At 38.3% G+C, this 24,079-nt stretch overlaps 1 protein-coding gene across 6 annotated transcripts in view; it reads left to right on the top strand.

The window, feature by feature from the left end:
* Mysm1 (Myb like, SWIRM and MPN domains 1) overlaps window positions 1-23,621 on the top strand; it is a 40,735-nt gene extending 17,114 nt beyond the window's left edge. For 4 of the 6 annotated variants that reach the window (XM_006974020.4, XM_006974019.4, XM_042271417.2 and 1 more), the window contains 13 exons: window positions 2,455-2,585; window positions 3,898-4,001; window positions 5,262-5,339; window positions 6,944-7,032; window positions 10,572-10,626; window positions 10,957-11,007; window positions 11,957-12,031; window positions 12,516-12,704; window positions 13,803-13,935; window positions 17,013-17,118; window positions 17,294-17,351; window positions 18,377-18,545; window positions 20,892-23,621. In XM_006974020.4, the coding sequence (XP_006974082.1) occupies window positions 2,455-2,585; window positions 3,898-4,001; window positions 5,262-5,339; window positions 6,944-7,032; window positions 10,572-10,626; window positions 10,957-11,007; window positions 11,957-12,031; window positions 12,516-12,704; window positions 13,803-13,935; window positions 17,013-17,118; window positions 17,294-17,351; window positions 18,377-18,535 (1,228 nt within the window). In that variant the 3' untranslated portion in view covers window positions 18,536-18,545; window positions 20,892-23,621. Of the gene's footprint in view, window positions 1-2,454; window positions 2,586-3,897; window positions 4,002-5,261; window positions 5,340-6,943; window positions 7,033-10,571; window positions 10,627-10,956; window positions 11,008-11,956; window positions 12,032-12,515; window positions 12,705-13,802; window positions 13,936-17,012; window positions 17,119-17,293; window positions 17,352-18,376; window positions 18,546-19,504; window positions 19,645-20,891 lie in introns of those variants that run through there. The other 2 variants (XM_015992856.3, XM_042271414.2) reach the window with 2 other exon arrangements.
* Window positions 23,622-24,079: the final 458 nt, after the last annotated feature.

The raw sequence follows: 24,079 nt of genomic DNA, 5'->3' as shown, positions 1-24,079 counted from the left end.
GGCAAATGGGATCTTCGCTGTTTGAAACAGATTAGCACAATTCTCAGATAGAGGTTTAGGGTGCCTGCCTTTGATCTTTCAACCAGCCACTGACCCATGAAAGGTATCAGTCCAACTTACTCGTTCTGTTAATCCACATTGCCTAGTTGACAGTTTTTAAATGCTAATTAAATTAGATCTCTGTTCATACTTGGGTTTAGTTTGGGAAATAAAAGAATAGATAGCCAAAATTGAAGGCCTTCAAAACAGTTTCTACTTCAGAAATGTCACAACTTGTTCATACTTAATGTTAGTTTAAATAAATTTTGTTCTGTTAAATTTTGGGTTTTAAATTAGCAGGATAAATTACATAGGTAGTATAAATTACATGGCAGTAGTTTCCTACACAAAGCCTATTTGGATTACTGTTTAAGAACTATTTTTAAAGAGAAAGGCATGAAGTACAAAACAGAACACAGGTAATACTTTAAAAAAGGAAAGGTAAAGTTTTGAAAATAAAGAGACCTACCCGAACTTTCTTTTCCATGAGAGCAGGTGAAGTTGGTTTTATTTAGGGTAAGTTTTTATTAAAGTGTTAACCAACTCTTAACACCATTATTCTACCACATGCCATGCATTATATTGAAATCGTCTTCAATTCTCTTGACAGTCTTTCCAAATGAGAAAAATAAGGTTCCCAGAGGATGAGGTCGCACTTAGGGTGAAGCGATTTCAGCTTCTGTGTTGATTCATTGTTTAAAAAGCTGTAACTGTGGCCACAGCTTCTTTGCCTTCAGGGCTGACGGTGCTGGCTCTTGACTCCTTAGGTCTGCTCAGGGAAGGGGAGGTGCGGGTGGCTCCTCCCTGTTCTGGCACCTTATTTATTTTTGTCCTGCAGCTTACTGCCATGGAAAAGGCTACAGTTTTGTCAATTGCCTTCACCCCTCATCCCTCAGGATCGTAGGCAGTGGGAAGACAGTTCTGTTGTCTTCAGCCCACTGCCTAGACAGTGCTTAGATACCGTAGGCATTTCAGTTGTGAGGGGAAGAAGATTGAGGAAGCGGTTACTGTCTGAGCGTGAGCAAGGCTATTGAGCTTCTTGCAAAGCCTTTTGATTGGAGAAGACAAGTGGAGACTAAGCCAGGTTCCTGTCACTTTTTAGTAGCTCTACTTTTTCCTACTCTTGTAATACTTGTTTAGTTTGTTTGCTTTTCTTTCATGAAACACTGGAATTTCAGCTTTTCTGTAGAAGTTACAGTATTCTCCTCTATCACAATTACTTTCACGTTCTATGGACTTCATAAATTTATGGACTTTAATTTTGTCTGTTTAGAGAGACCTTCCATAAGCACCCTATCTAAAGTAGACTGTGCCTGTTTGTTGCCCTGTATCCATCCATCCACTTAGGCTTCTTTTTCTTTTTAGTGCTGTTATTTGATAACATAATATATATTATTCCTTTATGTATTGATAGTCTCCATTGGAATTTAAGATCTTTGAAAATAGAAACTTTGTATTACTCACCTCAGACCCTTGTTCCTAGAACAGTGTCTGGACATTGGACATAAGTCCTTACTGAATAAAATGTGACTGAGTACTGTCTGTGCTGTCACTTAATGTCGGGGTCAGTGTCTGCATCTTAACCCTATCGCTTCCTCAAGTAGGTAGGTGCTGTAGTGATTCTGGCCAGCCTGCTTGCTCCTTTCTAAGATGGGATTGGGAAAACCTTTCTCTTAGAATTATGTGTACCTAACATTACAGCATTTGGCATACTCAGTAATTGATTTCTACTCTTGTGAAGGTCTCTGTTTCTGTTAAATTTATATTGTGTTTTCTAGCATAGTACATTAAACAAATATATGATTATTATATGAATTTTTAATTTCATTGGGAGTTTTTTAATTCCTTTGGAAATCCCTAGAATACTTATATCTTTTTTCTTTTGAGACTAAGTGCTTATAATTAAAAATGAATATACAATATTTAAAACTTTTTGAGAGTTAATAATTAACAGCATTGGAAAGCCTTGGGACGGAGTATAACTCAGTGTTAGAACAGTTGCCTAGCAGCATGAGGCCAGTACTATAAAAAAGAAAAAGTAGGGGGGATGTCTAAGTACTAAATTTCTTTAATTCCCAAAGTGCTCTTTTTATTCACAGATGTAGAAGTGAATTTGCTTTTGTACAAAATAAGTTGCTAATTTCAAGGTTGGGGGACACCTGGGATCTATGGGGCTTAGTATTTGGGAAGAATATTTGTAACAGTATTACACTTACAGGTACTTGTAAGTTGTTGCATTATTTAAAGATATTTTACTTGTGAAAAAAGGACACTTGGGTATTTATTTGTTACACAATTAGGCATTGAGTGAAAATAAAAATTTAAGGTATTTCATATATTAAAAGTTTTCCCCAGAAATCCCTTTTTAAATGTTTCTATTCATCCAAAATAATTGTACTTCCATCTCTTAATTAGGGAAATATGCAAACCGAAATACTTAAATAAGACCTCAGTACGTCCTGGCCTGAAGAACTGTGGGGATGTTAATTGTATTGGACGGATTCATACATACCTCGAGTTGATAGGAGCAATCAATTTTGGATGTGGTAAAAATAAAAACCCAACAACATCTTTTACTTGGCATTTTTTTATCCTTATAGCGCCCATTAATTTTTATGATGGTTCAAATTCAAGTGGATTTAAGTATATGGAATTCAGAGAAAGAGTGTAATATTATGAAATAAGTGTATCATTAAGACTTGATGTTAAACAGATTTCTGCTAATTAAACTGTTTCCCTTTGAAAATACAATTTTAAAGGAATATATTTTATCTACATAATAGTAATAATTTAACAGAGTTCTTTGTCAAGTAAAAGTAAATAATTTATGAGAATCTAAGAATAGCCTATTTACTTTAAAAAGATACAGGTTTAGACCAGCATGGCTGTTAAAAAAGTTTAGATGTTGTGAACATTTTTCTGCACATATTCTAAGATCCAACAAAATCTGAAATTTGAAGTGTTACTCACCCTATACTGTATTTCTGCTAGAGATGCTTTCTAGCAATGGTTAAATGAAGGCAGTAACTTAGGAACTTGTATATTTAATTATAATAAAAGCACAAAAGTATTTTAACAAGGCTGGTGAGCTGGCTCAGTGCCATTTGCCCCTAAGCCTGAGCTGCGAGTTTCATCACAGAGATCTACTTGGTAGGAGAGAACCAACTCCCACAAGTTGTCTTATGACCTTGACGTGTACGCACCTGCACAATTGTGCACATGTATACACACACGCAAATTTTTTAATTAGTGAAACTCTTTCACTCTTGGTTTTTTTCTGATTCAAGTTGATGAGTATATATATGTCAGAATGAATTCTTCCTGATCACTGAATTCACGTGACAGAGCTCTGAAGAAGCTAGTGGTGATGGGTGCAGGTAGTGATAAAGAACCAGAACCTCACCACCCCTGGTTTTGGAGGTGAGCGAGAGAGCTAACCAGAAAGCCTCTGATAGATGGTTTCATTTTTGTGTATTGAGAACACTTTGTCTTCTACATTTGTTGCATTTGTGCCCCAAGCTCTGTGTAGAGACCAGCTATTTGGGAACTTCATCTATCTTAGCCGCAGCCACAGAGATGACAACATATGTTTTCTGTATTAAACTGCCAGAGTCAGCAAAGTGGGCTCAGCACTCAGTTCACCAGAAGTTATACAAATTACTTAGTTCTTAATAATTGCTTTTATTGGGCTGCCATTTTATTAACAGCATTATTCATTTGAGAACTAAGTGACTTATCAAATGTACAATTGTGAGATGAGAATCATGGGAGCTCAGCTGTAGTCAGCATAGTATATCTTCCTAGTTAACAGATTTCATAGAATAATAGATGTGTTTTATCTTTCCTAAATTCCAACAGAACAGGCAATATATAACAGACCACAACCAGTTGATAAAGTACGAGTGAGTGATGGGAAAGATACAGAAGCAGCATACCAGCTTGCCTGGCGCCTACAGTCTATGGTAAGTAGCTGTTTTACTAAACAAGTGGCCACTGAGTGGAAGAACATGTTTACTCTTGTGTTTCACCTTGGCCATTTAATTTTCTGGCTTCTTTTGTGTATGAGACAGAAACCAAACAAACTGGAAAACCCTTCAAGTTCACTGTCAAAGTCCATAGAAATATCTTTACTAAAGTGGCCTTGGGCTATTTGGTTTTGATTTGTAAACTTAACGTGTTGGGTGCTAGAGAGATGGCTCAGTGGTTAAGAGTACTTGCTGCTCTTGCAGAGGATCCCAGTTCAGTTCCCAGCATGTACCTCATGCAGACCACAAGCATTTGTAACTCCAGTTTCAGAGGATCTGACACTACTGGCCTCCTGAGCATCTGGCATGCATGTACTGCACAGACATACATGTAGGTAAAACATTCATAAACATTAAGAAAACATTAAAAACAAACAAACAAACAAAAAACAGCAACACACACACCAGCTGAGGGTGGTGGCATGTGCATTTTAACCTCAGCATTCAGAAGGTAGAGGATGGTAGAAAAGATCTCATTAGTTTCACATTAAATTGGTGACAGGTAAAATAAGTCTTGGATATACCTGAATTTGCTGTCTTAAGAAAGGCTGTTTTCAAGTGGCTCTTTGGAGATCGTACAAAGTACACACCTCTCTTTAGCAGCTGGTTCATTCTAAACACCTCAGATATGATGTTTGCAGAACTAGTTGAGTCATAGAGTCTACACATTTTGTAGTTTTTTCATTGTTTGTATTAATTTGGCAATGGCCTTTCTAAACCTGAGATAATCATTTTGCTTCTACTTTCCCTATACTCTTTGATGTGTTTTTTTCTCTACCACAGATAATTGGAAACAAGTTCATTTTCTTGGTGCTTTTTTCTAGTCTTAATAGTATTTTTATCCTGGTATTTTAGCTCCTAAATGGTAATGGAAAGGAAAATTAAAAAAGAAATCGAGTAAAATGAAGAAAGACATCAGTGCTATGTTTTTTAAAGTGGTACCTTGATGCTGCCACCTAGCTCCTACCTTGCTAGCTGCTGCTAGTGGCCACGAGAAGTCACTTGAGTGTCTTTAAGCAGAGAAATAACTGACTGTTACACATGATCAATAGAATACAGTTAGTGAGTTGATGAACAGACACTAAAATACTTAATAGAGTTTTAGATAGTTATTGTTTAAGTTTTGTGTGTTCGTGTGTTAAGGATTTTGCCAGGTTAATTTTGTTACATTTTACCTTTATTTTTTTCTTAATATAGCGTACAAGGAGACGTAGGGTCCGAGACCCATGGGGAAACTGGTGTGATGCAAAAGACTTAGAAGGGCAAACATTTGAGGTAATTTTGACCTTATTTGTGGTTTATCCTTGAAAACTTGTTGGTCTCATGATTTTAATTCCTGTATATTACACTAATTTCATTGTTGAAGTGTGTGTGCTCATTCCCATGTTAATTATTAATTGAAAAGTTACCATTAACCAAACTGGAGGTATCAGTGGTACAGTTAACTTGCACTCAGAATTTTGGTTCTCTATCTCCATCTCTAAATCAAGAATAAATGCCAGACTGAGCAATTGGTATGCCCTAATCATTTCATTAAATGTTAATGTTCCTTTGAATGATGTTTGTTAAACCAATTAAAATACTGTTCTAAACATTATGCATACTGAATTATAAATATTGAAGTGTTATTTCTGCTAATAGAAATTGGGACCCTGAAAGGAAACATAGGCAACAAATATTGTACGTATATATACACACATGCACACATGTGTTTACATATAGAATTGTAGGTGATTAGTGTAGTAGAGTGGAAAGAAGGTATAAATATATATTTATTAACTTTCTTATCTCAAGTAGCTACTTAACTTCACTAAATTTCAAATTTTAATTTATAAAGTATGGATAGTACCTCCCTGAAAGGATTTTAAAAGAAATGAGATGAAATATATTAAGTTCCTAGTATTAGTTATTCAGTAAGCCTGCTTGGACAGGGTACTCAATAAATGTTATCTTTCTCCTGCGCCTTCTCCTCCCTCTCCTGTCCCTAACCTTACACCCAGTACTCTTATTGGCATATTAATAAGTAATACATGGTTCCTTCCCATAAGGTTGGTCTAAGAATATGAGGTACTCCCAAAGAGTGTGATGAGGAAAGAGTTTGAACCAAAGGATCAGGAGAAGAATCATCTCAAAATATAGATGGAAGCATTCTAGGCTGAGGGAGTTGCACAAGCAAAGGTACAGATACAGGGAAATTATTAATATTCTGGGAAAGGTGCATAGTTTGTTCAGTTGGAGTGTAGGGGTGGTAGTAGAAAGAGTAGATTATGAACATTAACATGTTTAACTTCACAGTACACCATGACAGTTATTGCTGCTGTTATTATTTGTTTTCTAAAGATGAGGAAACTGAAGTGTGGAAGCTTCAGAGCTCAACAGTGGTCTCGCAGCTGATAATGAATAGAGCCATACATTTCTGCTCCAGAATTTTATGATGTTGATGCATCTCACTTCCATGGTGCCAGAGAGGAAACCAGGACCTCATGCATGCTAGACAAAGTATACTTTACCACTGAACTACCCTTTCAGCCTTTGGACTCTGCATTCTTGATCATAGCATGGTGGTGTCTTAAGTTATAAAAGAAAATTCAGCCACCTGAGCCCTGGAAACTAGAAATAAGGAATAAAGACATGGAGGTTTTTGAAACTTAATGACTGATACCCTTGATTAAAATGGGCAAGTCTGGAGAAGAAACACATTTTCATTGTGATAAGGCTATATATTTTGACATAAATTTAAAAGTTATTGCCCAGGATTTATTAGTAGCAAGGAAACAATGCATACTGACTTGGTTGGTCTTGTTCTCACATGTCCATAACTATTTGATTTCTTCTGCATCAGTAGCTGATGAACCCTTTGATTGGCTGTTTTGTTTTAGCATCTGTCTGCGGAGGAATTGGCAAAAAGAAGAGAAGAGGAAAAGTGCAAACCTGTTAAATCTTCAAAAATTTCCAAACTACCAAAAAGGTAGAGTGTTATGTTATATAATGTATTTTCTTAACTTACCACACATGGTTATGAAAAAATACCTGATAGCTTCATTAGATACTTTGTATAATATACATGAGGTAAAATACTTTTCTTTTTTCCTTGTGTGTGCAAAAGAGAGTGTGTGTGCGCACATTCATGTGTGGGCCTGAGGTTGGTGTCAGGAACGTCTTCTGTCATTCTCACACCTTATTTATTGAGGCATAATCTCTTTATCAAACCAAAAGCTTGTAGATATGGTTGGTCTTGCTAGCCAGCTTGCTCTGGAGACTGGAATTACAGGTGGGCTACCGTGCTCACCCAGGATTTGCATAGATTCCTGAAACTCCAAACTCAGGTTCTCATGCTTTCAAGGTGAGCACTTACCCACTGAGCCATCACCTTAGCCCTTTACCATTTTTTAATTGAAAAATTATTGATCACATTTTGGAATTGTTTTTTAAATTACTTTATTTCACTGATTAGCACTTTGAGAACTTTGGACTGGCATTTCAGAGTTCTGACTCGTTGAGTTTTGGGGATTACCTAGAGGACCTGTGTATATAAGGAGTCCTTCACCCCTAGACATGGTCAGACAATCCCTTTTTCTTGCTGAATTTTCACAAGTTGTTATGAAATTTGTTGTTTTTAATGTGATATAATCTGAAAATTTTAATTTGTAAAATATTTGAGTACGTTGAATTCCTTGATTTTACTAGGCATCGTAGTTTCTGCAGCCCCATTAAGTAGACTTTAGTTTTGGCCTATCACTTTCCAAAGCAATATATTAAGAAATACTGTAGCAGTTGTATTTCCTTGTCAGGACTTGGTTCCTTACTTAGAAACTAATTAAAACAGCTAACATTGCTTGCTGTGTTTTAAGTACTTTTTTTTTAAGTGTGCACACACTTAATCCCTTGACAACACTTTTCAGTGTGAGCATCATGCCCGTTTTACCCTTAAGAAAACTGGGTGACAAAGAAGTGGCCATGTAGTATTTGCTCATGCTGCCATATGTGGAAACTGATTTAAGCCCAGGAATCCTTACCTGGGAGTGTAACTCAGCACATTGTCTGTTTCTTTTCCAAAATGTAAATTTAACCTTACCCTGTAGGGCAAGTGGACTAAGTTAAAAATCATTAATAAGCCTAGACTCCTTCCAGTATTCATACATTTTATTTCCTGAATCTGTGTGTGAAATTTAGCTTTATTATAATTTTTAAGCTGTTTTGTCTTGCCAGGAACCTTTTAAATCCACACATACTTTTCTCATCTTTTTACTGTTAGCATTGATTCATCAGCATTGCAGTAAAGTTACTTTTTCTAGTATTCATCACCAAATAAAAAGGTCTACTGGAATAAGCCTCGGAAATCATTATTCAGTCATCTGATATACTTTAACACAGTTAACCCATATGCTTGTATCTTATTCACATGCAGATCATAGATATCTCGCTTAAAACTCAGATTTTAAAGTGGTAGTGTCTAGTTTGCAACAAATCATTCCCACCAAAACTGATAGTACACTTTACTTATTGTGACATATATTTTTCATGAATCCATTAATATTGATCATCTCTTTGCTTTTCTAGAATTTTATCTGTATTCAGTATCTAGTACCTCTGTTTCCAATATCTACTGTTTGTGTTTTGTCCATTAAGTGTCTGTAGCCATCCTCAGCAACCCTTCAAGAAACATCAACATGCTCCTGTTTGTACAGGTTAAGTTCACACACATTCTTCAGACTATTCTCTTTTCATCATTTCCACATTTCCAATCTGTCTCAGTCTGCATTGTTGTTATTTACTTACTTGCTTTTTATGTGTATTTCTGTGTTACCTACTTATATGTAGGTGCATGCCTGATAGCCTTGGAAGCTAGAAAAAGTGCTGTTGGATCCCCTGGAACTGGAGTCACAGATGGTTGTGAGCTACCATGTGGGCATTGGAAATCAAACCTTCATCATCTTCTTCTTCTTTTTTTTAAATATTTATTTATATTATTATATATATATATATAGTGTTCTGCCTGCATGTATGCCTGAAGGCCAGAAGAGGGCACCAGATTTCGTTATAGGTGGTTGTGAGTCACCATGTGGTTGCTGGGAATTGAACTCAGGACCTCTGGAAGAGTAGCCAATACTTTTAACCTCTGAGCCATCTCTCCAGCCCAAACCTTCACATCCTGCAAGAGCAGCCAGTGCTCTTAATTTTCAAGCCATTTCTCCAGTGCTTAAACATTTAGTTTTTTGGGGGTTCATTTTGTTTTGTTTGTTTTGATACAGAGTGATATGTCCCAGAGTGGCCCGAAACTCGAGGTGTAGCTGAGAATGACCTTAACCATGGATCCTCCTGCTTCTGCCTCCCAAGTGCTGGGATTACAAACATGTCCCAGCTCACCCACCTTCCTTCTTATTCATTTAATTTAAATATCTTCTTTTATCTTTATTCCGTTTTTTAAATTCCTACATGTTTTGGGCCCTGGGGTACAAGCCTAATAAAACAAAATACCCTTACACACTCCTGTCAGATGGGAATTCCATATGCTACTCTTTCCAAATTGTCTTAATAGAAACATTTCTGATTGCTTTTCTTTGTATAAACATTCTTCCAATACCTGGAGATACAGCTCAGTGATTAGGAGCACTTACTCTTGCAAAGGACCTAGGTTCAGTTCCCAGCACCAACATGGTGGCTCACAAACATCCATGACTCTAGTTCTGAGGGATCTGACATCCTCTTTGGACTGTTGTGGGTACCAGACACACATATACATATCTACATTCAGGCAAAATACTGATACATATAAAGTAAATTTTATAAATCTAAAAATAATACTAAATTAAAAAAATTGTTCTGCTATTTTCTCCAAAACTCAATTTTTAGTGGTCAAAACCTTTCTTAGTCTTTTTTCTGGTTTGCACACACTTTTGTATCTGGCCTTGCTTAGATTTCCCTTTCTATATCTTTACATTTTCAAGTAATATCATAGGCCTTTCTGTTTGCTTTAATCTGTTTGATAGACTTGTTAGTTACTCCTTAATTTAACAGCTACTTCTTCAATTCCCACTATTATGATACTGACAAGTGTTGGTATCCATGTGTTTCCTTTGAGACAGAGTCTCAGTATAGATCCCTGGTTGGCCTAAAGCTCACTATGTAGAACAGGCTGGCCCTTGCCTCATGAGTAGGGGGGTTCAGGATGTACAACACAACACTTAGCCTGGCAAGCTGTTTTGAGAAACTTCTTACTTGAACTTCTATCAGGTCTTATATTGGGGAAATAGTTGTTTCCCTGAACTTTTGATATCTCCTTTCAGTTGAAGAGCTGTGTCTGCTCACCAGCTCCTTCAGTTGCTAAAAGAAAATAAAACAACAGAGCTAACTTTGTCCCAGACTTGCTTCTCGCTGTCAGATCTAAAAGAATGTGTAGCTCCTTACAAGGGATTCTCCTACGCTAATATTTTCTCATACAGGCAAAAGTTTGGGTTTATATTAATTGCTAATTTGTCAAATTAGTGATTTTTTTTTCTTTTTCAGCTCACTTGATCCCTTCCAACTGATACCTTGTAATTTTTTCAGTGAGGAAAAGCAGGTACTTGTTATCAATGAGTAATCACAAATAATGCCCTCATTGGACAGCAATTACTTACTCTTTATCTGTGTGTGAGGCATGTGTATGAATGAATTGGACATGGCAGGGTATAGTAAGGATCGGGTGAATGAGTCAGGCAGAAAATGAGAGGGAAGAGCAGTTTCCTGCTGGGGCTTTGAAGCTTAGTTGTTTTTAAGTCTCATTTGTCCTGAACTTTGATTAATTATGAGAACTTGGTGGGGTGGGTAAGGAGAAAATGGTGGATATTCCAACTGGGGAGAACAAAAATCTCAGTATTTATGCTATCCACCTTTTCTTTTTATATTTCAGGAGCCATTTCAGGTGAAAGTAGCTTCAGAAGCACTTTTAATAATGGATTTGGTAAGGATAACCTATTGTGCTTAGTTATTTATTCTGATTTCTGTTCTTGTATTTCCTTTATTCATTTTTTTGTAGACCTAAGAGAAAATGGAAGACTTATATTTCAGATTTTAACTATTTTCTTTATAAGGAATCTAATTTCTTTTGAAGGAAAGCCAGACAAGTGCATGTTTCCGTATTTTAGAAAAAAACAAATTTCTGAGAATTTTGCAGATTGTCTGCCATCATTAACCTCTGACCATTTTCTAATATTCCATGTCTGCTGTCCAGATAACTGAAACTCTACTACATCTAAACTGCGGAGGCTCCTTGGGTGTACTGCCTGCAGACCCTCTAACAGTTGTCTGTGTTTCAGGTCATTTTCTACAGAAGGTTCTAGAGTGACTCACTCTGTGTCCTTTGAATGCAGTTGGTGTCTTTCTTTTTAAATGAAGAAATTTCATATTGCTAGAATTATTAAGGCAACTCCACATAGTTAAAAGGGAGGTTTATTTTGTGAGGTAACTTGCAAGTGAAAGGATAGGTAACAGTCTGGGAAAGGTGAAGCGCAGTCCAGCGGTGTTCTCTGGAGAACTCTGCTCGATCTACCTCCAGTGTTCAGGATCCAGGAACCAAGAGAGCCGGCCCATCAGGATCTCGAGTCTTCAGGCGTCCTGTCTCAGCTCCGCCTTGTAGACGTGATAGTTACCGAAGCCTCAATGCGAGTGGTACTTGCAGGTCAAAACTGGAATGGCTACCCACTACAGTTCGTCTACTATGTGCTTCAAAGCTTCCTAGGTAGCTGAAAGGAAACGGGTGTAAAGTCTGAGCCAGATGCTTGGAGCCCAGCTGCCAGCTCCCTGCTGTGCCTCTATTCAGAGCAGTGCAGTTGCTGTGCTGCAGCACTGTTCTATGATTCTTCGTTGACTGCGAGTGTGGATTTGGTCTGAGTCTGTCCTGTTTCTTTTAGCATGCTCATGTCTCTATGGCAGAGGTGATTGGGCTGTTAGGAGGAAGATACTCAGAAGCTGAGAAAACCGTTGAAGTAAGTCTTACTTTTCAAACATTTCAGTTACCAAGTCTTGGTGCCATAACAAATATTTTATGGAACCCAGAAAATATTGATTTTATCTGTATGTGTGAGAGTATACATGCATAGAAAATTATGTATTCAGAAGTGACTTAGCATTCTATTTACTGAGCATCTGTTTCCTATCAAAAGAGAGAGGATTCTGCCAGCCTTGGCTACCCACTACCTTTACCAGTGAAAAGCTACAACAGAGGGTAGTAATGTATTCTGTGCTTGTGGGTAAACACTGGTATACATCATTCTGCTGATATTATTTTCATATGTAACAGGAATTGTTGAAAATGCCTTTGGGTAGATGTTATGGTGCAACCTGGAAACTAACCATTATCATGCCTTTTAGATTAGAAAAGGCTACCTAAGTTCGTAGCCTACAGTCACACTTTTGGAGTTTATTTAGCAAGGAATAGAATTGATAGGATTTCACTATAATCATTTACAGGTGTGTGCAGCAGAACCATGTAACAGTCTGAGTACAGGACTACAGTGCGAGATGGATCCTGTATCACAAACGCAGGCCTCAGAAACCTTGGCTCTTAGAGGCTACAGTGTTATTGGGTGGTACCATTCTCATCCTGCATTTGATCCTAATCCGTCTTTACGAGATATTGACACACAAGCCAAATACCAGGTGTGTTTATACTATTCTATACCTACAGTTTGTAAATTATTACACATCTCCTGTTGATTTTCATGAAGTAAAACATCTGTTATTTTTAGCTTTACACTAAGAGTTTTTACATCTACAATTTTGAAATAACTTGCTTTTTTTCCTATTATATCAATAAGTATTTGGAAAGTCAACAGTTGAGTATAGACAGGTTTTTTGTTTTAGTATGGACAAGCTCCTAGAGCCCTTAAAAACTGCCAGAAAGAAGTAGGACGAGACTTGTTATAACTGTAAAAGTTGGAAGGATTGATACATCTCTTTGTAAAAAACAAGTTGTATTTTACTCACTGTTACATTTAGTGTATATTTTCTATGTAGGTAGCTATTTGTTATCGCCTTGTTAATAAGAATTACAGTCAAATGATTTGGCATTATAGTATGTAAACACATTTGTGGTATGGGTTTTGTTTGACAAAGACTCTTACTCTTTGGGCCCAGATTGGCCTGGAACTTGTGGTAATTCTCCACTCTCCTGTCTCAGCCTCTTGAATACTGAGATAGATGTGTACCACCACACCCAACTAATATATGTGGCACTTCTGTTGTCTTTTTGTTTTTAATTGTGTATGTTTGTTTGTGAGGTGAGGTGCACACTCATGTATTTGCACATGAGCCAGAGGAGAACATTTGATGTCCTCTTCTGTCACTTTGCATTTTATTCCCTTGAGATGGGATTTCTCCCGGAACCTGTAGCTAGGCTGGTACCAGCAGTCCTCCTGTCTTCCCATCCCCTTCCCCAGCACGTGGGCTACAAGTTACAGGTGCATATAGCTGATGGCAGCAGGCTTATGTGGGTTCTGAGTGGGGAACCTGCTCGTCCTGCTTGCCCAACTTCTCTTGCATAGTAAGTCTTCTCCCTAGCCGTGCAGTATGTTTTTGTAAAGATCATCTCTGATGAAGGTGAACAGTATGGGCCTGAAATGAGTACATAAGGCATTTCATTCAGTTGCTGCTGTTTGGATAGGGCTCTTTTTTGTTATCCTTTCTCCAATTAACCATCAATTAGAGCCTTGATAGTTGAAATTAATTAAACGTTTTTGTTTTTTTTTTTCATTGTAGAGTTACTTCTCCAGAGGAGGAGCAAAGTTCATTGGAATGATTGTTAGTCCATATAATCGAAGTAATCCTTTACCATATTCCCAGATCACATGCTTGGTTATAAGTGAAGAAGTTAGCCCTGACGGTGCCTATCGTAAGTTTCAGCAATAATAACTTCTTACTGTCCCTATCCTCAAATCAAAGAACTTATAACTGTGTAAAACTATTTGATGAGAAAGTATGTTTATCAACCAAGGACTCATTGCATGCCACCTAGTTAGACCAACCTCTTTCCTTTCATTCTGGTGTTACCATGACCTTCGATAAAAGGATGAAAGTGTGGAGAAAAGTTAGAGCAGGCAGTGTATCTGCTGGAGACTTGTGTTGCACAGGCAGTGTACATGCTAAGCACTGTGAACATTGCATGCATAGGACATGTGTATATACTGGGCACTGGAGACACTGCATGTATATGTGGTGTATATACTAGGCACTGGAGACATTGTAGAACACAAAACACAGTTCTCAGAAAAATATTTTCATAAATGCAATCTCGCTTTCTCTGCTGTGGTTTACAAATAAAGAAAAAACAAAACCATAACCCAGCTTCCCATTACCTCCCTGGTATCAGGGTTCCCAAAGACAAGCTGACTTCAGATCTCCTAAGTCCCATCCGTAACAAGAGAGGTCCAGCCCCAAATAACTCTCTCCCAGGGTCCATGGAAGAATCTTAACAACCAGCTGGGAATCTAATCTTAGGGATATCAAAAGAATCTACGCACACCGTGCTCTTTCAGTCCATTCACTTTATTGTTCTAAGTTCTCCCTATACTCTTCTTTTCAGCTCTCATACTTAGCTCCTCGCTTGCCTGATTCTCTGTACCCTTTTCTGCTGTTCTCTTTGTTCTGTCTTAGTTCTTCCCCGAGTCTCTGAAGTTTACAGTTTTTATACACATACACTCATACACTCAGCAATTCTCTGACCAAAGCAAGGTCACAAGGCTTGAATTCTTTCAGGGTCATAAAACAAGATAAGAGTTTACACCAGGCAGTGACTGTCAGGCACTTCTTATGACTCAAGGAGGGGGTGACTTGTAAAAGCCTCAGTGAACTCTTAGAGGGAATAGGATCAAATGAGAGGGAGAGAGACCTTAAATCAATTAGGGAAATCTAAGAAGGGAAAACGGGAATCCATGTGTAATACTGCATTCCTAAGTGTAGTTAGATAATAAGCTAATTAACAAACCAAGGTGGCAGGAAAAGGAGTTAAGATTGTGTTAGTTCAAGGTTAGCTTGGGGCAGCACTTTTCTTATCTGCTGGCAGGGAGAGCCCAGGGCATGCTTGTTCCATATCTCTCTAAAGGCTGTGAATCAACAAATTCAGACATGTTATAATACGATGTCCTTGGATGTCCGAGAATGTCTCAAATGAGATTATTTTTGCCTAGACACTTAACACTGACCAAATGCCTGCCAATGAAGATAATTGCAGGAAGACAGACCTCTAAGTTTACATTGGAGAAAGGAACAAAGACCTGCTTGTGGGAAACAGGTTTTGACTGTGTGACTGTTTTCACACATAGCTGGGGGATGTTGTCCAAATACCTGACATGTATAGGGAAGTTGTGTCCAATAAATAGTCAATCACACTGTTAGAAGTTCTTGGGAAAAGAATCAAATGGGAAGGCTACAATAGCACACAAGAAATTCACTGCAGGAAACAGCTAACACATTCAAAAGCCAATATCACCAAACTGAGTTTTGGCTTCAACCTCCCCCAGAGCCCCTGGCTCTGATGGGTCAGCCTTGTCTGTGCCAGTTGAGTTCCTGCTTCATAGTTCTGCGGCTCACAGCACATCTGCCTCAAGAAAGAATCAGTTTGACATAGCCAACTACCCCACTTGGTTTCTCTGGGATGTATGCCTCCTTATGGCTGTTCCACAGCAGTCTGAGCAAGGCTGGAGGGAACTTTGTAAGGAAGTGGTTGGTGCCCTATCCTTGGTAAAAATCTTCTCAGCACTGTTGACTGTTTTGTTTGTTTGTTTTTTATAAATCTGCAGTACTTTTTCAGCTTAATGGCCACTTTGGCTTTTTTTTTTTTTTTTTTTTTTTTTTTTTTTTTTTTTGGTTTTTCGAGACAGGGTTTCTCTGCGTAGCTTTGCGCCTTTCCTGGAGCTCACTTGGTAGCCCAGGCTGGCCTCGAACTCACAAAGATCCGCCTGGCTCTGCCTCCCGAGTGCTGGGATTAAAGGCGTGCGCCACCACGCCCGGCTGCCACTTTGGCTTTTACTGCAATTTATTTATTATTTTTATATCCTTAGTACCAGCTAATCAGCACTATGAATTTTTATTGAATGAATAATATCAGTAGTAGTCCAGAATGCCCTGCTGAGTACAGCACATAATACACATAAAATTCTCCATCTTAACCAGAAAGCATCACAATAAACTTGTCTTCACTTTAAGTCAGATCTCAGTCTTCTGGGTTTGTCATGAGCCCCTATTCCAATCATATCTAATATACTTAGTTGATACTGGGTACATGTGACTATTCACAATTTAATTCACTAGAATTTAATAATTTCAAACTTACGTAATTCTGTTTCTGGCCAAAATGAAGTAATGAGTTTTTTGAAGCAAACAAGATAGTAGGCAAAATATACGAAACAGTAGTCTTTTATTTAGGATATAACTCAAGGCTGTGAAGGAAGATAGTTGCTAAAAGATGGGAAACAAATCAGTTAAGCCCAGTTGCTATCCTTTAGTGACCCGGAGGAGAGACACACAGCCTGGTCCTGGCAAACTTGTGTGAACATGATGGAGGTGAGGCGACTCAGTTACCAGAGTGACTAACTCCTGAGAGCTGTAGAAGAAACCCCCTCAAGTAGTTAGCAGAATAGAGACAGCACATGTTTGTGAAGAGACCAGCAGAGGCAGGAGACAGCCACTGGGGAGAACTGCAGTCTGAACGCCTGTAGTTTCCTCAGCTTTAACAGGCATGCCACCTGCTGAGGCCACGTTGCCATGGGCTTGATGACTTGTATCCTAGGAAGGTACTATGCCTTGCTTTGCTGAGAACAGTCCCAGTTTGTTGCTGATACTGACTTCCCTTTTCTGCTTAGAATGATAAGTGAGATGCCATCCTGCCTTGGATGGTGCTTTTCACAGAGCTGTTGGAAAAGGAGATGGGAGAAATAGTTGATGAAAATGTGCCTCTTTACACTTCTCTAGGTTTACCTTACAAATTTGAAGTCCAACAGATGTTAGAAGAACCGCAGTGGGAATTAGTGTTTGAAAAGACAAGATGGATAATTGAAAAATACAGGCTTTCTCATAGGTATGTGCCTTGGTTTGTGATGGCCCCACATTTACAGTCTTTCTCGTTAAATTGAATCAGAGAAAGCAAAGCCTAGATTTAATACAGAATCCTGATATCTGGCATCAGTGACAGTTTACCACACAACCAGTTGTGTGTTTGTCTCATCGGTTCCTTTTCACCTGTCTTCCTACAGCAGTGTCCCCATGGATAGAATCTTCCGCCGTGATTCGGACCTAACTTGTTTGCAGAAAGTAAGCTGCCTTCAGTTTTAATTGGTTTCATTACTCAGATTCCAAAGCTGGTGTTCTTGGTGTGTTTTTCACCGTTCTGTGGATACATTTTCTGTTTCCTTTATTGATTTACTTTGTAAAATTAATATGTTTTATTGGCTGAACTTATACATAGAAATAATACTATTTTAGAATGCATTTGTCATTGTTGACTGATACATTTCTTAGTGGGGCTACTATTGTGTACAATGAAGAACCTTTGATCTTTCTTTGAAATTCATAAGTACCATGTTTCCCTTTTAACCATAACACCTGGCCATTTTTTTAAAATACAGTATAAATCTAATTTAAGTTTAAGTGGTCATTTTGCTCTAACTTTGCCATTGGAAAATAAGGATTTAGATTCCCCACCCATTCTATCCCCCAAGCACCCCACCCCCACGTACACACATACTCCTGGTAAGATGTATAGATTGTCAACACTCTGGTTTTGTTTTAGCCATTTGGGAATATTCTGAAAAAGTAAATATATTATGTTCTTTTTGCTACATTTTCCTATATACTGTTGAAAGATCAATGTGTGCATCTCCAATAAAACTGGTGAAGAACTATATACTTAGTTCTTTTTCATTCCCCTTCTCTGTCTCTTTTCTTTGCTTGGTTTTGGTGCTGGGGCTCAATTCTGAGCTGTGCATGTGGTCACCAGGCACTGTGCTTCATCTCTAGACCCACAGTCTTATGTGCTAACTTGTTCTTGCTGTTTCTGAGTCTTTAGAGATGGCTCTGTAAATGTACTGCTCAAGGGGCAAAAATCCTAGATTTGTCCCATGTAGAGAGCATTGCTTGCACATGTTTGTGTCCTGTGGAGTTGTAAGGGGCTAAACTTAACCTTCAGCAGTGATTCCAGTGTTCCAGGCTGAGATTGTGGAGAACAGTGTCTCTCCTTTGAGAATTAAGAAATCTGAGGTTTGAGAAGAAATTGTGACAGTTATGCAAACCCTCTTAATACTTAAGTATTTAAATATAAAAATTTTCTTTTCAACTAGCTTTTGGAGTGTCTAAGGAAAACATTAAGCAAAGTAGCCAACTGCTTCATTGCTGAGGAATTCTTGACTCAAATAGAAAATTTGTTCCTTTCCAATTACAAAAGCAAGGAAGAAAACGGACCGGCTGAAGAGAACAGTACAAAGGAGTCGTTCTTGTAATTATTTAAAAGTAAGATGTTCTGTTTTAATCTTGGCATGCTACTGTAAATAATTGAGTTTTTTTTTTTAAAGCATAAAATTCTAAACTGTCCCACATACACAATGGGAAAAGGAAGAAAGATAGGCAAGTTCTCATAGAGTGGTAATCAAGAGTTCTTGTCCATGTTAAGCAATGTAATAGACTATGAAAGCTTGAGCAGTGATCGGCTTTACTGTGTATCCAACTTGATCAATAGACTGTGACTATGTTTTCCTTCTTTTTTGAAGTTTTTTTTTCATTTTGGCATCTTATCTCGTTAGAAATACTTATTTCCTTCCCATGGTCTCTGGTGGTGAGATTTGTGTTTGGTATGTGGATATCGCAGCTTACATGTAGTGTGAGTTAATGTGGTGAGAACTTCTGACTACTAAATCTAACAGCATGCTATAGCGTGCCAACACGGGCATAAGCAGAGGATCTTTAAACATTCAGACAAGAAAACAAAGGGGAGAAGAACCAGTTTTCAGTCCTGTTATTTGCTTTAGTTTTAGTGTGTAGCTCTGTACAGATAGTCAGCCTTCTCAGTGATTTCAACATTTTAGATGATTGCACAAGTGAAATCAGTAGCCCCAACTCTAATTACAGTAGTGTGATAAAATATCATTGACCTGGACTTGGCATTGTAACCCTCCACCTAGCTTTTTTCCCTGCCGTCAAGAGAAAGAAACAAATCACAATAAAGCTTAAATCAGATGTTGGAGTTAGAAACAAAGAGATGCCATCTAGCATTTTACATATTTAAGCCAGTTTCGGACTTCCTGAATAAGAAATGGAGGCTAGTAAACTTCATGGAGAGGACCAGCTAGTGTATTTCTGTTAGCTGGAGTACTGCTGTTTGCCTACTGTATAGGCCTTCTTATAATGGTGACAGTTTTGGTACCTTGAAACTGAGTTGAGTTAAGACTTTTCCTTTTTTGTTGTTGTTGCAGTTGTAGCAAAGAAGAGGGCAGCACTGGATGGAGTGGCCTCACAGTCTTAGGTGGCCTGAAACTGATTTGGGCTGTGTGATTTGAAGAAATAGAGTTGACTATCTCTAGGCCTTCCAGTGTTATTCCAGCTCTGATTTTATCTTTTTTTTTTTTTTTTTTTTTTTTTTTTTTTAGGTTGCTTCTTTGGAACTTCATTTTAAGATTGTACAGTTCCAAAATTAATGTGTATTTTTTAAAGAAAACTAGTATTTTTTCCATTTCCCTGTGTACATTTAATATGAACAATGAAACATATTTTGTAAAATCACCTTGATGTCTGGAAATATATAAACTCCCAAAGCAAAAAAAGTCAGGAATCCTGAGCTCTCAACCTAATTTGAGCCAGCTTTGGTATGTGACCTAGTCACAGTCACATGTCTGAAATCCAGGTGTCTCCGTTGAAATTGAGAGAGCTGAATTTTATAACTTGGTGTCTCTTCAAACCCAGAAGGTGACAAAAGTTGGCAGCACCTCACTCTTTCATGCTTCCCTTCCTCCTCACCTTCATAGGCTATTGGAACGGACCTAGGAGCGGATGTTGATTAACTTTCTTGATTGGTGTTGCCCTAGAATGTTGTTGAGTTGTTAGAAGTTCTTTGTCAAATCTGGGTTTTTCCACGTGCCTGTTTAATCATAGGTACTCCCCTGACCTACATTGTAAGGACTTAAAAGATGGCCAGAGGCAGAGTGTAGGGCCCTGAGAACACAAAGTTTTAAGCAACTATTGAGGGTCTATTTTTCTGTCTATAGAATACATTTATATATATTTTTTTTTTTTGATTTTTCGAGACAGGGTTTCTCTGTGTAGTTTTGCGCCTTTCCTGGGACTCACTTGGTAGCCCAGGCTGGCCTCGAACTCACAGAGATCCGCCTGGCTCTGCCTCCCGAGTGCTGGGATTAAAGGCGTGCGCTGCCGCCGCCACCACCGCCCGGCCAACATTTATAATTTATTTTATGAAATACTTTTAAATACAGAGAAGTATATACAAAGCACAGATATCTCAAACCTACTGTTAAGAAAGTACTTCACACAGGAATTACATTCTTTACCAGTTGTGCTTTTGGTTGGTTGTTTTGGGGTTTTTTGGAGGGTTGGGGGTGGTTTTTCAAGACAGTGTTTGTATAGCCCTGGCTGTCCTGGAACTCGCTCTGTAGACAAAGCTGGCTTTGAACTCACAGAGATCCACCTGCCTCAGCCTCCCTAGTGCTGGGATTAAAGGTGTGTGCTACCACCGCCCGGCTTTCCTGACCAGTGTTAACAGCATAAACTTAGAACATTCCAATTTATCATTTGTCTCCTGTTGTTTCCTGTCTGTTCTCCACGTGGCTTTCTTTTCTCTTGTCATAGTGTCTACATGCTTTGGCAACTACAGATGACGCCTATGCTGACCTTGCCAACCTTGACCTTCTGAGAATAGTTAGAGCCAAGGCCTTAAAGAAGCACAGATGAGTCTGGAACCAAGGGGGCATATAACACAGAAGTTGATGAAGCAGGCTCCTGAAGAAAAGCCCTTTAGGAAACAATGTGTGTGGAAGTGGAGGACCGGAGACATCTGGGACCCTTCATCCCAAGTTCTGTCTTTTTGGAGGACACAACTGTAAAATAATGATTTTAATTTGTTTCCTGTTCTGATTTTATAAGAAAATTTAATAATGGTACTGCTCCTATATTAGACTTAGTGTTCTTCAAAAATAATACTCAAGAAAGCAAAATCAGGCCATCATTTAACCTTGAACCGTTCTTCTCCAGTCCTTTTAAATGGCCTGGAGCTCCCATTTCTAGAGTTGGTTTGACCCCATGCTCACAGCTCATGAGCACTTTTGCACACTTAGACTCCTTCCATAAAAAACTTAAATTTATATTTTATAATTGTGTTTGTGTAAAATGACAGTATTCATATTTTGGATTAAAATATTCCTTTAATCTAAAACTTGGATTATTTTTACTAATAAAATTAAGTAAAATGTTTGTTACATGCTCTGGGAGTCTGAGACACTGTGCCTTATGCATGGTTTGCCCTGTCTATATTCAGAAGGTGCTGGAAAAATGCGGTTAGTGTTCTCTGTCCCCTTCCCACCACCTCTAGGTTATCTGTTGTCACTCAGCCCAGTAGCACTTGTTTCCACTCTCACGGGCCTATCCATCTGAGCTGCGTTCTTTCCCATCCTCGCCAGAACTCAGGGTATTACTTAGCACCATTCATTCTTGGGAGAAAGGGACAGAGACTGGGAAGTGGGGGTGGGGAGACAGTAGTTAGGCATCAGTAGATAGACGTTTTTTATTCTGGTTCCTACTTTGACAGCTTCTGCCCTGCTTCACAGGGTGAGGTCCCTTTCTTTCTTCCCTTTCATCTCAGGCCCTTTTATTCATCCATCCTCACAGCTCATAGGTATAAAATCTTTATATCATTTGCTGGAAGTGAGAAACAGACCCAGTCAGATTTCCCTGCAGTTGTTTAGTACTGGCTCAGGCTTCTCCCCAGAATGTTCCTCCTTCCAGGCTGGGGAGTAGGTGAAGTCTGTGACAGGCAGACTGCAAGCACATTCAGCCTCTTCAGTTTTCAAGACAAAGAAAATGTCAGCCTCAGCATGCCAGCCCAAGCTGTCATGCTTTCTAGATTTTATCCTTTTTACCATATATATTGCTGGGTTTGAGTGCAATGGAAAAGCTGATAGAACCAGTATGCCCAAGAGTGCTGCTCTGTCCCGGGCCAGCAAAAGCCACCTAATTGACCTCCTGCTTGTCCCACACACTTGTATGTCACCAGCAGACATCCCATATGAGTTCCTTATCAGTAGTAGAGCTGGTCAACCAAATTTTTTTTTCCTTCTCTCACCTCTACCACCAAGAGACTTAATCTGGTGCCACATGGTATGGCACGAAGAAAGTACTTTCACAGAAGCACAAAGAAAAGCACACGTTTTGATAAACATGTACTCTTAATCAGCATTAACAATTTTAACAAAGAAATTTGATCTGCATCTCTACTTTCCTATTCTTTAATAATGCTCTTACGACTTCATATATTTTGTAATATGCCCAGAAAAAAAATCACAGTTAGGAGAATAAAGTACTGTATTTAGGTTATTATTTCCTGACCTTTTCTGAAAAGGTTTTATTCATGCTTTCATTTCCTGAAATTTTGCTTTCTGGTATTTCTTCCAAGCTACCTTATTCCCTTAGTGCCCCCACTAGATCACAAAAAAATAAAAGCATCCAATTAAAGGGTTCTAAAGGAAACTAAACTTTAAAGGTGAAATTAAATCCCAGCACCTGGGTGACTTTTATTCCCCTCCTTTGGTGTTTCTGTCATATACTCATGAGTCCCAGGGAAAATGCCTGGTTTGTTTTCTCTGAGATTTCCTAGTAGCTTTCCAGGAATTCATAAAGTGTTCTCACAGTTCATATTCCTGTTTCATATATTATCATAAAATTGAGCCTGTGTGGTGGCACACACCTTTAATTCTAGAACTCAGAAGTAGAGGCACATGGATCTCTGAGTTTGAGGCCAGCCTGGTCTACATAATGAGTTCTAGGAACAGGACTGAATAGTAAGACCCTATCTTTAAAACAAAACAAAACAAAGAAAAAATTGTCTGCTTTAGCATATGGATTCTAAAATTGTGGTTAGATTTTTAGCATGGTTTATGCAGATGAGTCATTTGCCTTTAAATGTGTAGAGTGGAGTTGACTTGCAGAGTTACATTATATATAAGATACTGCATGACAGTTTATAAACTTGCCACTGTTTTCCTACAATATTAGCAGTTTTTGTGAATTTTTTCACTAGTTTGCATTTTATAGTGTCCTACAACAATATAATGATTTAAAACTATTTGTACATTTAAATGTTATGCTACATTGTATATATCTACAATAAGAATATTGTATATATCAGTGTTTGTAGAATTCTGATTTTCCCCAAAATATGAACTCATCTTTCTATACTTACTTGTGACATATTAAAAATAACCTAATTTTAAGCTTTAAGATATTATCTCACAATGAAAGCTGAGAAACACGCTACCACATTGATGTAAATAAAAATTTGAAAATAAAAGAGGTGTCTCTTGTAAACTCTTGTGTCTTTGTAAACTATTAGCAATGTATGTATTACATTACAAAAAGAAGGCACTGCCTTAGATACCTTTCCATTGCTGTGACAAAAACCATGACAAAGGCAACTTACAAAAGAGAGCATTCTAGAAGGTTCTAGAAGGTTCTAGACCATCATGTCAGGGAGTACAGCAGCAGGCATGTAATTGGAGCAGTAGCTGAGAGCTTACATTATCTTATCCCCAGACAGAAGGCAGAGAGAGAGAGAGAGAGAGAGAGAGAGAGAGAGAGAGAGAGAGAGAGGAATGGCATGGGCTCTGGAAACCTTAAAGCCTGCTCCTCAGTATCACCTCCTCCCACAAAGTTTCACCTAATCCTTCCCAAACAGTTCCACCAATGGACACCAGGTATTCAAATGTATGAGCTTGTGGGGGCCTTTCAGGAACATTCAAACCCCACAGCCACATTAACTCAGCCAG

Source organism: Peromyscus maniculatus, chromosome 2 (genome assembly GCF_049852395.1).
Source record: "Peromyscus maniculatus bairdii isolate BWxNUB_F1_BW_parent chromosome 2, HU_Pman_BW_mat_3.1, whole genome shotgun sequence".
In the NCBI taxonomy this organism is placed as follows: Eukaryota; Metazoa; Chordata; class Mammalia; order Rodentia; family Cricetidae; genus Peromyscus; species Peromyscus maniculatus.
Note: the sequence above shows the minus strand (reverse complement) of the source record. Positions and strands in the feature narration are given on the sequence as shown.